We start from the raw sequence: 15,519 nt of genomic DNA on the forward strand, positions 1-15,519 counted from the left end.
GGTGCTGTATAGCCTGTTGCAGTGCAAAGGATGCTGTCTTGCAAGTTCAGCTGCAAATTTCTCGTTAGAAATTACTTTGATGTAAGTTGTATGATGCCTTGAAAAGGAAATTAATTCCTTGGTGCCTGGCACTTGAACATAGCTTTGCTACCTCTCTTCTGCCAGCAGCATTAATCATTGTGCTTCTAGTTCAGTATGGAAAATAATATTTGTTTCCTCTCCTTTAGCCTTGTCCTGAGAGTAAAACAAAACATGTTCTTGTATGGATGAAAACATGTTATGGCAGGAGATAACACAATCCTGCAAGCTATCTGTAGTGCTGGGCAGCTGATTGAGATACAAACCCAGCGAAGGACACTGACAGAACTGAAGTATCAGAGGGGTAGCCGTGTTAGTCTGGATCTGTAGCAGCAACGAAGGGTCCTGTGGCACCTTATAGACTAACAGAAAAGTTTAGAGCATGAGCTTTCGTGAGTTAACTCACTTCTTCAGATGCTGGAGCATCTGAAGAAGTGAGTTAACTCACGAAAGCTCATGCTCTAAACTTTTCTGTTAGTCTATAAGGTGTGACAGAACTGAGTTTCCAAGCTTACGGGCTCAGAGAGATTTTTAGGTTTCAGAGACTGACTCACTCAGTGTGGAGGGGAAGGACAAAGTGTGTCAGCTCATGTCCTTACACTCGGGACCTGCTCTGCTGCTCTTGTGTTTTGATAAGAAAGTGCCACAAGAGGGGAGAACCATGAAACAAAGGAAAAACCAAAACAAATACTCCATCTAGCTAAGGTTATGTTAGTTTCCGTAGTACTTTTAGTACTGGAAGGTAACCTCTTGGGTTGGTGCTCTATTGGGAGGTGGTGGTGGTTTCACTTTTCCCAGAGAGAATTCCCACCGTTGGCAAACTCCAGGAAGCAGATGAATGCTGCAATTAACTTTTTAATTTTAACTTTTTGACTTTTAATTTTAAAAAATTTAGCCAGTTTGCTACCATGAAAAGATTAAGTCTCAACCTTGGGTGTGGGCCATCATGAAGATGTTGGGAGGCAATGTGCTCAGCCTGGTTGAGGAAGTAGGAGGTAAAAAGGGAAAAGTACATGTTCTCATGGTTCAGCAACAGGACCAGGAGTTCCCTGAGTTCTAATCTCGGCTCAAACACCGACCCCCACGCCGTTGGCGCTTGACTGACTGCTCTACCTCAGTTTTTGTCTCAGCAAAATGGGAGTGACGGTAACTCACAGGGCAGCTGTGCAGATGGATATTTGTAAAATACATTGACTATCAGGTGACCATTTCTGGCCAGTGCTTAGAGCAGCATTGGCATCTGAAGCAGTAGTCCTCAAGTTTTTGCCTTGGTGACCCCTGTGAGCCAGCGAGCCTCTAAGTGTGACCATTGTCCTTCTAAATTAATTGTTTTATAATTAACTCTATTATAAATGTCGGAGGAGAAGTGGAGTTTGGAGGTGGAGGCTGACAGGTGGTGACAACCCCCCGTTAATAACCTTGCGACCCCCTGGGGTGTCAGAACCCCTTGTTTGAGGATCCCTGGTCTAACAGGGCACAACAAAGGCCTAGAACTTGAGGCCTTGGTTCCTATCCCTGCTGTGCCAAAGACACCCTGAGTGACTACTTAGTCATGGCGTGCCTCAGTTTCCCCATTAGTAAAATGGGGATGGTAGCACTGCTGTGAGGATATGTAAATTAAAGCTCACAAGGCACTCTGATACGGTGGTAACTGGGGCCATACAAGTATCGCAGATGCATTGAAACCCAAGCTGAGGCTTATGAGAGAGATGGGAGGTGTCCAGTACCATTTGCACCATGCTGGTGGGGAGGTCACTGTACCTGGAACAGCTCCACAGTTCATTAAACCCCCATGCATTTGGACCCTGGTGCTGAACCTCCTGTCCCACTGAGCCCCTACCCCCTACCTCACCCCTGCACTCAGACCTGCTATGCTCCTACCCCAAGGAGCACCACCTCCTACACCAGGACTGCCTCACTGAGCCCCAGCCAACTGCATCTGGATTTCCCCCTCCCCTACCAATCCCTGCACCTCTGGCACCTGAGCCCTTCCACACACGCACACTGAGAGTCCCCCCCCCCCCCAAGCCTCCACCACCATAGCCTGGACCTCCCTGTAGAATCCCATTATCCCCTGGGCACAGAATCCCTTACTGAGCCCCTGTGCATTCAGATCCACCACACTGAGCCGTCTGCACATGAGACCCTTTCACCCCTCTGCTGGATTCCCGCACGGAGTCCCTCCACATTTCGCTCCCTGCTGGGCTGAGCCTCTCTTCCTGGCACCTGGGTTGGAGGCCAGGGGTGGACATGCATGTGAGACTCTGCCCTCTTGCTTGCAATCTTGGTGTGCCTGACCTGGAGGGGCAGGGCTCTGGCGTGTTTCTGGAGCAGGCCCAGCCCTGGTGCAGTGTCAGCGTTTTGTGGAGCTCCACAGCCAAGTCTGTGCCCCAGGAGGGTGGGGGTGGAACAGTGATCTTTTACCTCCATGCAGCCAGTGGCCAGTGCTCCCCCCTGCCACGCTGTAACCTCCACGTTTCTTTACGGACGAATAAAATATGCAGAATTTTGCAGATTTTTTTTTTTGTGGGGAGGGAGCCCAAAATTCCCCTGGGAGGCTCTTCTCTAAATCCTCTCCTGTTTATCCAATTATGGGCACTAGAGCTGGACGGTGGTGTGGATGATGTGATGTCTGCAAAGGAGCCTCTCTCACAGGGGTGGGAGAGTTGCATGCAAATTTTGCATGAATTATGCAGATAGGACAGTGGTGGGAAACCTGTGGCTTGGAGCCCACTGGGGCTCAGGGCTCCTCCTGCAGCCCACAGATCCTGTGGCTGAGTGGCCCTTCTTCACTTCAGGGGGCTGCAGCAGTGTGTAGCCCACAGGGGTTCCGCATGTGGTCTATTCTGTCTGCTTATCCCCCATGTCTTTGGCACAGTGGGACACCACAGCTCTGAACTTACCTGCCCCTGCCCTCCCCTCGCAGCACATTTGGCGCATGCAAGTCACCTGATCTGTGCTCCATCCGCACTCCTCCCTCCCTCCAGGATCTGGAAGGCTGTAGTTTATTTGTGGCGTTCCAGTTCTGGGACAGAGGAGGAGGAGGTGGCATAAGAATAGTGGGGCTCCTGTGTCCCAGACTGCAAGGGGTGTGTGTGGGGGGTGTGTGAGACAGACGGGGAGACTGCAGGTGGAACCCCAGTAGGCCACTCACTGCTGCAGCCTCCCGAGGTGAAGGATGGCCATTCATGGCTGCCCATCACTGGTGTAGGAGCATGTCCGAGGATTGCATAAGAAGGCTTTTGCCGATAAAAACAGCTGTAATGTCATAATGAAAAACGGTTGGAATTGCGGTTTGAATTTCTCGAATACTGTTCTGGAGTTCTCAGTCTTGAGGACGTGTGTACAAGTGTTTGTTCCTGCCTGGATGCTGAATACTTGTTTTGCATATAGAGAAACACAGTTGTATGCATGCATTGGGGAGGTGCCAACAGACCATGTTTGTGTGTGTTTGTATCTGCACAAACAGGTGCATGCTGAATTTTGGGAACCCCAAAATCAATCTTAATTTTTTTTATCAGAAACCAGTGACTAGGTTAAGGTCAATTGAAAAACGGATATTTTTCGGCTTTCAGAGCTTTAGGTTAAAGGTATTGTAGCTTTAACTTTTACAGTATTTGCTAACAACACTGTTTTAAACAGATGTACAGTAGTTCCTCGCTTTACTTGAGGGTTGTGGTCCCACGCACCGTCGCGTGACTTGAATTTCACAAAAGTCGTGTGGAGGGCGGGGTGGTTCTTTTTTCCACCAGCAGAATGAATGTTCAGCAGCTAGGGGAGCAGCAGGAGCTCCTGTTGAGAGATAAGCCCTGGGTTTGAGGGGACAGTTGGGGAGGGTTAAGACTAGTGGTGAGTTGGAGCCGTGGGAGGAGGGCAGGGGTGTTAAGCCTGGGGTGGGTTAGGGCTGTGGCTGGGGGAGGGGAGCAGGGAGTGGAGTTGAGCCAGAGCTGTGCAGGGCTGGGGCGGTTGAACCGGGGGTGGGGTGGGGGGCGGGGGTTGAGCTGGAGCCACGAGCAGGGGAGGTGAGCCAGAGCCGTGTTTGGGTGGTGAGTGCGGGTGGGGGCTAAATCGAGGCACGCAGGGCCAGCGGGTTTATGCTGGAGCCACACACGTGGGTGGTGAGTGGGGCCGGGGGTGGTGGTGGTTTCAAATGGGGCTGGAGGGGGGTTGAGGCAGGGCTGAGGGGAGCAGGATTTTGAGTTGCGCTAAACTCGTGTTAATGCTGGTTAAGCGCAACTTGCAATTGCACATTTCAAGGGTTTACTATATACTGTTCTGTAACAAGTTTGGTATGGTTCTGTCCAGCTTCCAAAGAAGTCAGTAACAGGGTTTCCATAGACTTCTCTTGCAGTCAGATTGGAGCAATGGATAGAGAATCTTTTAAAAATGTATCAGAAATGTAACTTTTTGTTCTGATGAAAATATATGCAATGAGGTAGTTGAAAATTATTTGGTTACTAATAGAACATGATTTTTGTCCTCTTGTTTTTCAGTATCAGCCTCAGGGAACTGAAGACCATACTTCCCTCAGTAAACTTCAAAGTAGGCAGCATGAAATTCCTGAAGGATAAATTTGCGGTAATTATCGAGAGCACCTTCTGTCCAATACTTGGTGAAAACATGTATATTGACACACAAAGTGTCTTGCCTATGGCTTTTGTTTCTTTTCATGTAAAGTAATCTGATTGGTGTTGGCTAACTTCAGAGTTCAAGTCTGAATGTAAGATAGAAGAGTTTTTCTGTTATCTTTATTACTGATGTTAATATTGCAGTATTGCGCAAAGTCAGAATCAGGCTCATGGCCCTCTTGTTAGCACTGTCCATACGCACAGGACTGTCTGGTTCCTACCTATTTTAAAGCTAGAATTTGCATTGTGAATTAAGCGATACTTTTCGTTTTGTATTAATTATGAATTATTATTAAAAACTTTTGAGGCCCCTTTGCATCCCTGCAGGAATATTAAAGAGCCCTAAAATATAGTTACTGATTCTCTGGCTAATGAACACTGAATGAGTCATTCTTCAGAATCTGCCAGCTGTCTTCTTAATTAACCAGCTGCCCACTTTCATCTAGCTAACTGCCTGCTGGTTCTCTGCACGTTGGTAGTGGCTAGAGATGAGTGGCAGGAACAGGGTATTACAGATTAAGATTCTACTTGTTCAGTTTTCTCATTTAGCCATTATGTCAAAACAATTAAAGTAAACGGATGGTAGCCATATATGCTGTGGAAGGCTATGGCACCTGGAAAGGGCATGTTGTGTTTGTTGCTGTACAGCTGTAACCTGGGATATTCCAAATATACTGTTTCATACTCCTCCCTCACAGGAAATTGGAGCACCCAAGGAAGAACTTAGCTTTGAACAATTTCATGTGTTTTACAAGAAAATTATGTATGAGCAGCAGAAATCGGTAAGCTCATTCATAGATGGCTGATTTACATACTATTATCCTGCTTTTACTTGCTGGAGTAAAAGGTAAATGCTGATTTTTTTTTCCTTCCTTCCACACACCACCATCTCCACAGAAGTGCCCTAATTTACAATATTGTATTTAATGTATCTCTGACAACCGGCACCAATAACTGGATTCATAAAATAAATAAGTGAAGTTTGTGTTGCTTCTTGGGTGTTTAAAATGTGAAAGTGCACACACATGCGATGGGATTTTGTTTGCCATGTGAGTCTTCTGGCTAGTGTGTACGTTGTCCTTAGGTCACATGCAATTAATGAAAGTTAAATGAAATAAGGGTTTCATTTTTGCCTGTCTTCCCAATATAATTTAGTCCATTATGCCAGTCATGTAATGATCACCAAATAATAATGAGCAGTGCCATTGTCAGTTACGTCTGGAGATGACACATAAATATGATTGTTGTATAGCAAGGCATGCTTGTGACAATCATTGGGATGTGTAAATGCCCTGGAATTAGGCTGGTGATTTGTTTGGTTAACTATTGAATCATTACTTTCAAATGCTCATTCCATCCAGATTCATTAAGTCAAAGGGAGCTGGAAGGAATGTTTAGCATTTTTGAAAATCACGTATTTAGGCATGTCGGCATAAATACCTCAATGCTGGAGTCTGCATCCTGTTAATTGTGCCTGCAAATACAGAGGAGATGGTTGAAACAGTGACCTTCTGTCCTCTGCTATACATAGGCATAGATTATTAGGGTAATTCCTTTTTTCATCTTTGTAAATTACAGTTGTAATGTAGATCTGTACGGTCTTAATAAAAAGCACCATATGCGTGAAATAAGACTTCTTTGTGTAGCTAAGACTGCTAGTGGGTCTCTTTTCAAGACATTGTATTAAAGAGCATAAAATAGAAAAAAAGTTACGTTAAGAGGAGAGCATAGCTCAAGTATAGCAAGCTAATCTGATTTCCTAGTTATCATAGTCCACACCCTTGGTGCAGCATTTCAAGGAGACTCCTTGTTTTGCTTAGCTACTGTTTTACAGCTGAGTTTCCCAAGCTTTGTATTCTGCTAGTCCAACCTGGAGGCCATTTAGTTTAGATTTTGTACCTGGGTGATTAAATATGATAGGGGTGTCCAGTTTTTCCAGACTCTCTGTTAGGAAACGTGACTGTACTTGTTTGTTTTGTGCATTAGCAAAATTAAGTTTAGCTGTGAATTGTGTACTTCTACATAGAGAAGGCTGAAGGGTATTCACTGCACATGACAATCTATTGTTTCTTACCTTTTATTTTAACTCAAAATGTATCTTTCTGACTTAGCATATATAAAATGCAAACATTTTGTCCTACCAAGAGTTACAGATATTTCTGATTATTGTGCATGTGTTTTTCCCCCATTCTCCTTTTAAGATTCTTGATGAATTCAAAAAGGATTCTTCTGTATTCATTCTTGGGTGAGATTTCTTTTTATTATAAAGTTGTATATGTCTGTATTGGTTATAACACTGCTGGACTTTCCATACCCTAAGATTTCAGGGAATCTAAAAGTCCATTTATACTTTTATGTTACTGTTTTCTCTACAATATTTTCATTAGTGATGTTGCTAGTATCTTGTTGCCATAGTACTGGTTAAGATGAATAAAATTTTTCACGTATTAAATTAGATATTATATTATATGAATTTTAACATCTCACATTTTAAGACACTCTTCACAAAATTCTGACATCAGTGGAAGATTTTCTGAGTAAGAACGGAGTAAAAGTGGCATAAGGAAGCAGTTGAGAGTCAAACCTTACCTACAGATAGATTTCAGTCAGAGCTGCTCATGCCTACAAAGGATGGAAGTTATGTCTGTGTCTTTTGGTGCAGAACTTTAATTTTTAACTGAAGAGGCATGTGGCTCAGGGACTTGACAGAAACTATAGAAACAGGACAGGCTTTTAATTCCAAATCATGTAGTATCATAGGATCTCAGTTTTCCAGTCTGTAAAATGGGTCTGATACTTACTTAGGGGAGCTGTTTGTGCAGCCTGCTGAAGAAGTGAGGTGCTGCAGCATAAAAGTGATGCACACTGCTGATTTATTATAACTTTAAATTTTACATCTACAATTTTGTTTAAAACATTTGAGAATTTCCTTTAGAAATGGTTAGAAAGGCCCAATTCTGTAGCCCTATTGGGACTGCCAGTGTGAGGTTTTGGTTCTCCATATCATCTTATCTGGTAAATATCCAGACAAAGTGGCTTGTGGGATTATGGCTATGCTAATAATTTGCCATAATAACATTTCTGTAGTGCCATAATTAAGCTGTACATCATCCAATGAGGTAAGTCAATGTTGTTCTCACTTTGTTTAAGGGTAAACAGAGAGGCTGTGGCCACACTTGCCAAAACTTTGAAATGGCCATGCTAATGGCCAAATTCAAGAATACCAATGAGGTGCTTAATTGAATATTCAACGGCTCATTAGCATTCGCTTGCTGCTGGCCATAGTGCTTCGAAAGCGTGGCTACCCGGGGGTCCTTTTCTAAATGTGTGGCCTCCTTTTGAGAAGAAAGTGGTGCTTTCAAAGTGCCGCAGCTGGCAGCATGCGAATACTAATGAGCTGCTGAATATTCATTTCAGCACCTCATTAGTATTCTTTGATCTGGCCATAAGCATGGCCATGTTGAAGTTTTGGCCAAGTGTAGCCACAGCAAGAGAGAGAAAGAAACTTGCCTGAGTCACATAGCAAGCCATTATGGAAGCTGAGAGGGAGCCTGGAAGCTCTGATTCAAAGGTGTCTGAGTCAGACATTAGACTGCTGTTTGTGGGACCTGAGACACAGTCCATTAGAGATAATGGAAGATCCCCTTCAACTTCAGTGGACTTTTGACGAGGGTGTAAATCCATAATATAATTGATTCACTTTTCTGCTATGGTCCTATTATGGCCCTCATTTCAGTGATATTTGATCTAATTTTTTTTAAAATAAAACATTTCTTCTAAAATGTCCCCCTTTCCTGTGTCTAGAAACACTGACCGCCCAGATGCATCGGCTGTTCATTTGCATGACTTCCAGAGATTTCTGCTACATGAGCAGCGGGTGAGAAGGTTATGAAACTCAGAACTTTTCCACAGCAGGGCTCACAATGTTCTGTAGTTTTTCAAAGAGCCACGCTCTGAAATAGAGGATGACTGGTAGTTGGCATTGAACTTTGTGGGTTCAGTCTGCACTTTGATCTTAATTTTTAAGGTGTGTGATCTCTCACTGAGCTACTGTTTTTCAGCTATGAAAAGAACAAAAGGGTGTGCAATGGATTTTTTTGGCCTCCGCTAAGCTTCTGAAAAAACTGAGGTGGCTAGTGGCTGATACCATGTAAAATCAAGGGTGCCGTTCTGGCCCCATTGTGGATGACACCATGTTAATACTTGGGGTTGTGTTCCAGGTCCACTGAAATCAAAGTATCAGAAAGGTAGCCGTGTTAGTCTGGATCTTCAAAAACAACAAGAAGTCCTGTGGCACCTTATAGACTAACAGATATATCGGAGCATAAGCCTTTGTAGGCAAAGACCTGCATCTGACACAGTCTATAAGGTGCCACAGGACTTCTTGTTGTTACTGAAATCAAAGGGAGCTTTGCCATTGACATGCAAAGCGTCAGCATTTCACTCCTGATGTGTGCTCTCTTTGAAGAAGGTGCCCTGTATTTTAGGTAGTTGGGGGCCACTGACCCATGGACAAATCAGTTGGGGGTCCATGATTTGACTCATGGACAAATTAGTTGGGGGGCCACAGAAGTGAGAATCAGAAAAAGAAAAACAATGAACAAAAAACTAAAACAAAAAATTTAAAAAAACAAACAAAACCCTCGACTGATTTGTCTGTGGAGAGTCTGGATAGGAGAGAGGGTGCAGGAGTGGGCTGGGAATGGGTGATCTGGGCAGGAGATGGACATAGGGGAGGGCTGAAAGGTCTGGATGGGAGTGGGTGCAGGAGCAGGCAGGGGGTGTGGGTCTAGGTGAGAGGAAGGGTGTAGGAAGGTTTGGGCATGGAGTCTGGAAGGGAGGAGTCCGGGTGGGGTTGAGGGGTCTGGAAGAGAGGGGCTGGAGGGAGACGTGGGATTGAGGCAGTAGGGGATGGAGGGTTTGGGGTGCAAGGTCTGGGCAGGAGGGATCAGAGTGGGGAGTTGGGTGGGAGAGAGGGCACAGGAAGGGGAGAGGTGGTGGCCTGAATAGGAATAAGGTGCAGGAGCACCTGGGGGCATAGGGTCTGGGGGCATAGGGTCTGGGCACGACAGGGGTGCACTTACCTTTGCAGCACCCCCAGATGCACATGACTCTGCCCCCTCCTCCCTGCTCTGAGGCACTGCCTTCCACTGCTCCAGAACTCCAGCCAACCAGCAGTGGTAGAAAGCCTCTGGGCAGGATGCAGAGGCCACTGCTGCTCCCCTCGACTAGGAGAACAGCCACAAGCGACAGCAGAGCCCAGAGCTGCTTCTTGCCCCTTGGCCCCTGGCAGAGCCTGCAGTCAGGGTCTGGTCCACGAGGCTGGGGGCTCTGCACTGCCACCTGCATGGGCTGGATACAGTGAAGGAGAGCCACGAGCCTTGGGATCCAGAGCCAGACTGTGGGCACGCCACCTGTTCTAGTTCTTTGGAAAGGCTGGAGAGCTTCTATAGAAAACTGTGCTTTCAGCATTTACAGGTTGCACCAGATAGGCATGTAAAGTTTAGGAGAGTCCAGAATGCAGATTTCCTCTATCTTCAGTAGAGCCAGGACTTCACCCCTATATCGAGTCCCCACCTGCAACAGCCTAGCATTTAGACAGAGGACAGAGCATTTGATCCCTAAAACATTATATAAGCTTTTCTTCAGCTAGGGGAGAGACTATCTTTTTATTTTTAAATTCTCATTTATTATTTGTATTTCTGTAGTGCCTACTAGCCCTGCTCATTGACTAGGAGCTATTGTGCTAGGCGCAGAACAAACATGTAACAAAATATACCTGGCCCTGCAGATTTCCAAGACATGTAACAAAATATTTATACCTGGCCCTGCAGATTTCCAAGACCAGCATCTGATGAAGTGAGTCTGTGCTCACGAAAGCTCATGCTGAAAACTTTTCTGTTGGCCTATAAGGTGCCACAGGACCCTTCGTTGATGTAACAAAATGACATTCCTAAATACCTCTTGTGGTGGTGGGGAGGCCACGAGTCTAAGTTAAAGTAAAATACAGTGAGGCATATAAACCCTCCTAAGTATGCTGGTTTCACCCACTGGTAAGTATTATCAAAACAAAAAGCAGTCAAGTAGCACTTAAAAGACTAGCAAAGTAAGAAGTGGGTCTGTCCCACGAAAGCTCACCTAATAAACTACTTTGCTAGTCTTTAAAGTGCTACTTGACTGCTTTTTGTTTTGATAGTATATAGACTAGCACGGCTTACTGTCTGGTAAGTATTAGTATGTGATCTTCGGCACTGATTTCGAAATGCAGCAATAGCCTGAACCACAGATAATCTTTCTTACCGGATGGGTTCATCAAAAGCCAGTTAAGAACACAGTTTAGTAAATCACTGCTGTGGGTATCTGTCTCTTTTTATTATGGAATACATGATTTAATTCAGGAAGTCTTACTACCTTTTTGCTAATAAAATAAACAATTTAAGCAATAAACTTTTCATACTTTGAAGGAGCCTTGGGCACAGGATCTCAGTAAAGTCCGAGAACGAATGACAAAGTTTATAGATGACACTATGAGAGAAACCGCTGAGCCCTTCCTCTTTGTCGATGAGGTGAGATATAACATTTTCTTATAGTTCTATATATGTTTAACGTTCTCTTCTAGTTCCTTGAAATTTAATTTGCTGGGCAGGTGCCTCTCTATAGGCAAGAGGCAGTTACTCTGTATTCTGTTATACTTTTCTGATTGCATGCATTTAAAACCATTCTCTTTTTATGTTTTAGTTTCTCACTTACCTCTTCTCAAAAGAAAACAGTATTTGGGATGATAAGTATGATGCAGTAGATGCTCAGGATATGAATAACCCGTTGTCTCACTACTGGATTTCTTCCTCACACAACACGTAAGTTTCAAAAATTTTGATCTCCTCTTTCCCATCAGACAGACCTGGTGTATTGGCAGAGGAGAAAGTGTTTGTTAGTTTAAGTGATGCCAGAGATATTCACACTGGATCTGTGAAAATTCCTGAGAAATTACATCAGACAAGGTTTGCTGACTTTTTAAAAAAGGCTTTAGAATATTTTGAGGCACACAGAGTTAGTGTCAGGCAAGCCCTTCCTTCTGTCCCACTATCACACCCCCCTTAAAAAGTGAGGGGAGGGCCACAAGAAACGTAGGTCAGAAGCTGAGTTCAGACTGCTTCAGTGAGCCTCCTGTAACTTTTTGATGCCAGAAGATGGGGGGATTGAATGACTGAGGGTGCAAAATTTCATGCTAATGAAGGAATCTCCACTCTTCCTGGCATCTGCAGCCCTGTTCAGTTAGCCTTATTGTATCTGGGTGTGATAATGCCTTAAAGGGTCAAATCCTGATGTCCTCATGTAGTGGGATGTTTGCTTGAGACCGAGCTACACAATTTGGGTCAGAGTTCTCTGTTAGAGTGTCCATGGTGCACGGTTATTTCCCACTTCATTTCACTGTGGTGGGTTCTATACATGGCTAGATACTGATACACTATGGCTACGTCTACACTAGCCAAAAACTTTGAAAGGGCCATGCAAACGGCCATTTTGAAGTTTACTAATGAAGCGCTGAAATACATATTCAGTGCCTCATTAGCATGCGGGCGGCTGTGGCACTTTGAAATTGACGCGGCTCCCCGCCGCACGGCTTGTCCAGACGGGGCTCCTTCGAAGTTCCCTTATTCCTATCTGCTCTTACGAATAAGGGGACTTCGAAGTAGCCGGGATCCTTTCGAAAAGGAGCCCCGTCTGGATGAGCCACGCGGCGGTGAGCTCTGTCAATTTCGAAGTGCCATGGCCGCTCGCATGCTAATGAAGGGCTGAATATGTATTTCAGTGCTTCATTAGTAAACTTCGAAGTGGCCATTTGTATGGCCATTTCGAAGTTTTTGGCTAGTGTAGACACGGCCTAAGTGTCAGCTACACTACAGCCTTTTAAAAGGTTGAGCATGCATCTGTGATGATAAACATCTAGAGGAGAATTCTGATCGTATTTTGAGCTTATGTATTATCTACAGTTACATAAGAAGCGTGTATAACATAGTCTCCGGTTGTCCTTGCTTCCAGGCTGCTTTTAGAACGCAGATAATATGTAATGATTTTAACATAGGTGGATTATCTTGGAGAAACTGTTGCCCTCCCTTTATGTAACCTGAACAGTAGCAGAACTACAGCAGTACATATGAGTGAGATTGGGAAGAGCGGGTGGCTGGGTGGAGGTGGTGGAAAAGCTCAGTGCAGAAAGGGTGGTTTGGGGAACAGGAAGCGTGTGGCTACTGGGTCTTGGAGCAAGAGGTTTCCATTGCTCAGGAACTAGCCTTTCATGGGCTTTGTATGGGAGAAGAGGATTCTAGCAGTAGAGACAGATGATATGTGTAGTTATACATAGGCATATGAGGGCAGAATTAAAAGTAACAGTCTTCACTTGGCGCTTCCTTGTTGCTCTGGATTTTCTCTACAACCAAAATACTATTTTAAAGGGTTCTGGGTTTAACAAATTGACTGGCGATTATTGTTCTGGAGCCAGGCTTCCTGTAAAACATTTTCTTATTATGAATCATGTTTGTTATAGTCATGCCGAATGACCAGGCGAGAATGGGGCCACATTGTGTTAGGTGCTGTGCACGGTATGAGATGGTTCCTATTGCACACAGCTTACAGCCTGCGTAGGACAAGGCATGTGTAGGCCAAGGGAAGGGATAGAACACAGGAAGAACGAGCAGTTTGATGGCAGCAAATGTCATGTTAGAGCCATGGTTAATTTTTGGGGTGTTTTTGCTTGGGGTCATCTAGATGGAAAGGGGAGGCTGCAGGGAGGTGCTATGGGTCAGCGGAGACTGGAGGAGAGAAGAAGGCGAGCAGGTGAGAAGGGAAACTAAGGCGAAAAGACTGCAGAGAAGTGGTGAAAAGGGGAGAGTTGAAGCAAACAGCCAATCAGCACAAGGCAGAGAAAATCAGGTCAGAACAGTAGAAATTCTCTGAATTGTAGCAAGGCCCTCATGACTTGTTCTCTGTGAACTCGGGCATGCAAACTGTTAGTCCAGACACAAATCTATGTGGTGGTTAAAGTTCATACTTAAACGGTGCTGGATGCTGCAGCAGCATAATAAATTGGAACATTCATTCAGGGGAATGTGGAAGTTCATCATGTAACATTTTTTTTTTAAAGTGGAGAAAATATCCCAAGGAATTTAAGTAAGATTTACAATAAGAAAAAAAATGTTATGGAGTGTGTGGGGACCTTTCCCTTCTCTAAACAGGTGTGGTTGGTTGACCTGGTCGCCACTTGATGGAGCTTGGATGTGTGATAGAGAGGTGTTCAGCCGTACAAAAAGCTGTCAAGGGGCAATGAATGAATTTTGCTCTTGAAACCTTTTTCTAAGTGAGCCATGCCAAGGTGCTCCTTTTCAGAGGAGTTAACTCCCTTCATAGAGCATCAAAAAGTCAGTATGCAATACCTCCAAAATTGAAAAAGATTCAACACGCAGAAGTTCTGTCATAGTTATATAGGACACATTTTAGAATTGTGGTTTTCCTTCTGATGGCCTCTCTTTACTGTTCAGATACCTCACAGGGGACCAGCTTCGAAGTGAATCTTCCACAGAAGCTTATATCAGGTGCCTTCGAATGGGATGTCGCTGTATTGAGTGTGAGTAAGAGGCTTGTGGAGCAGTTTGTGACATCAGTGCTTTTGTTCTCGACCTTGCAAAGCTTCCGGTGATTGCTAGGCGGAGCCAAAAAAAATGTTGGGTTTTTAACACAAAATTATTCTTTTTTTTGTTAAATGAAGTGCTGATTCTTGGAACCAACATTCTTCGGAATTCCATTTCTCTGCTTACTTGCCTTTCTTTTACTTCTTTGAAGCACTGATATTCAAGCAGCTCTTTTAAAACCTATTTGAGTGTGTACCCCAGAGATGCTGCTACCAGAATTACCAAATTAATTGTTTAAGTCCCAGCGTACACTTCTCCAGTACATTGATGATAGGGATTTGCAGCTAATGGATGTAATTACACCGATGTGTATTATCTTTATTTAGACAATGTTCTGTAGATTTTTGTGTTTTGGTGTCAATGTGCAATACTTGTTTCCGATCAAGTAACTTTTATACAAGTTAATTTCACCATGCTTTCTGTCATGGCTGATTCCCCAGCCCAGCACTTTGAGTGCAGTTCAGGGGGACTGGCTAGCCAAATAAAACTCTGATAGACCCTCTGCAATTCTCAGAGATAGAAAAGTTTTCCTGATTTCAGTTTTACCTGAAATCCATCAGTAGCCGCCACCAGCAAGTGAACAAAACCCCCTTTCCAAGAAGGAAATCACTTGGAATATCTTCCCTTAGGTAAAACTTCCAATCTCCTTTCCCTAAGGAGTTGGAAAGAAACGAGCACCTCCCAGAGAAAAATGCAGGGACCTGTGAGCTCTCTGTTAAAATGCCTGTGGCCAGGCATGTAGTTTTAAGCCCCCGTAGGACATCAGAGATCAGCCAATACTTGTTAACAAAGAAAAAGCATGTTTATTATTAAAGTAAAACTAATTTTGCAAGCATAGTAAATGGCTTGGTGTTAAAAACAATGAATTGAAGCAAAACACAGGAATTTTTTCCCTGGGTCAGATTCTTGGTTACAGGAGGGAATAAAAGGAACAATTAACAATCTCAGATATAATTTCCAAACCCCAAAAAGAAAAACAATAAGCCTTATACAACTACCTGAATTTTTTCCTACTCAGACATTCTGATGGTCGAGAGAAATCTGTTTTTTGGAAGAGGTCATTTCTTCCTTCCGGTAGCTGGAGAAATCCCCATCCCCCCTTGCCCCCCATTTCTAACAAAAGG

At 44.2% G+C, this 15,519-nt stretch overlaps 1 protein-coding gene across 3 annotated transcripts in view; it reads left to right on the forward strand.

Annotated features, from left to right (window-relative positions):
- PLCG2 (phospholipase C gamma 2) overlaps positions 1-15,519 on the forward strand; it is a 111,218-nt gene that overhangs the window by 44,278 nt on the left and 51,421 nt on the right. For all 3 annotated transcript variants that reach the window (XM_075008598.1, XM_075008599.1, XM_075008600.1), the window contains exons 6-12: positions 4,572-4,656; positions 5,405-5,488; positions 6,908-6,951; positions 8,511-8,583; positions 11,171-11,272; positions 11,445-11,563; positions 14,246-14,331. In XM_075008598.1, the coding sequence (XP_074864699.1) occupies positions 4,572-4,656; positions 5,405-5,488; positions 6,908-6,951; positions 8,511-8,583; positions 11,171-11,272; positions 11,445-11,563; positions 14,246-14,331 (593 nt within the window). The remainder of the gene's footprint in view (positions 1-4,571; positions 4,657-5,404; positions 5,489-6,907; positions 6,952-8,510; positions 8,584-11,170; positions 11,273-11,444; positions 11,564-14,245; positions 14,332-15,519) is intronic.

Source organism: Carettochelys insculpta, chromosome 14 (assembly GCF_033958435.1).
Source record: "Carettochelys insculpta isolate YL-2023 chromosome 14, ASM3395843v1, whole genome shotgun sequence".
Lineage (NCBI taxonomy): Eukaryota > Metazoa > Chordata > Testudines > Carettochelyidae > Carettochelys > Carettochelys insculpta.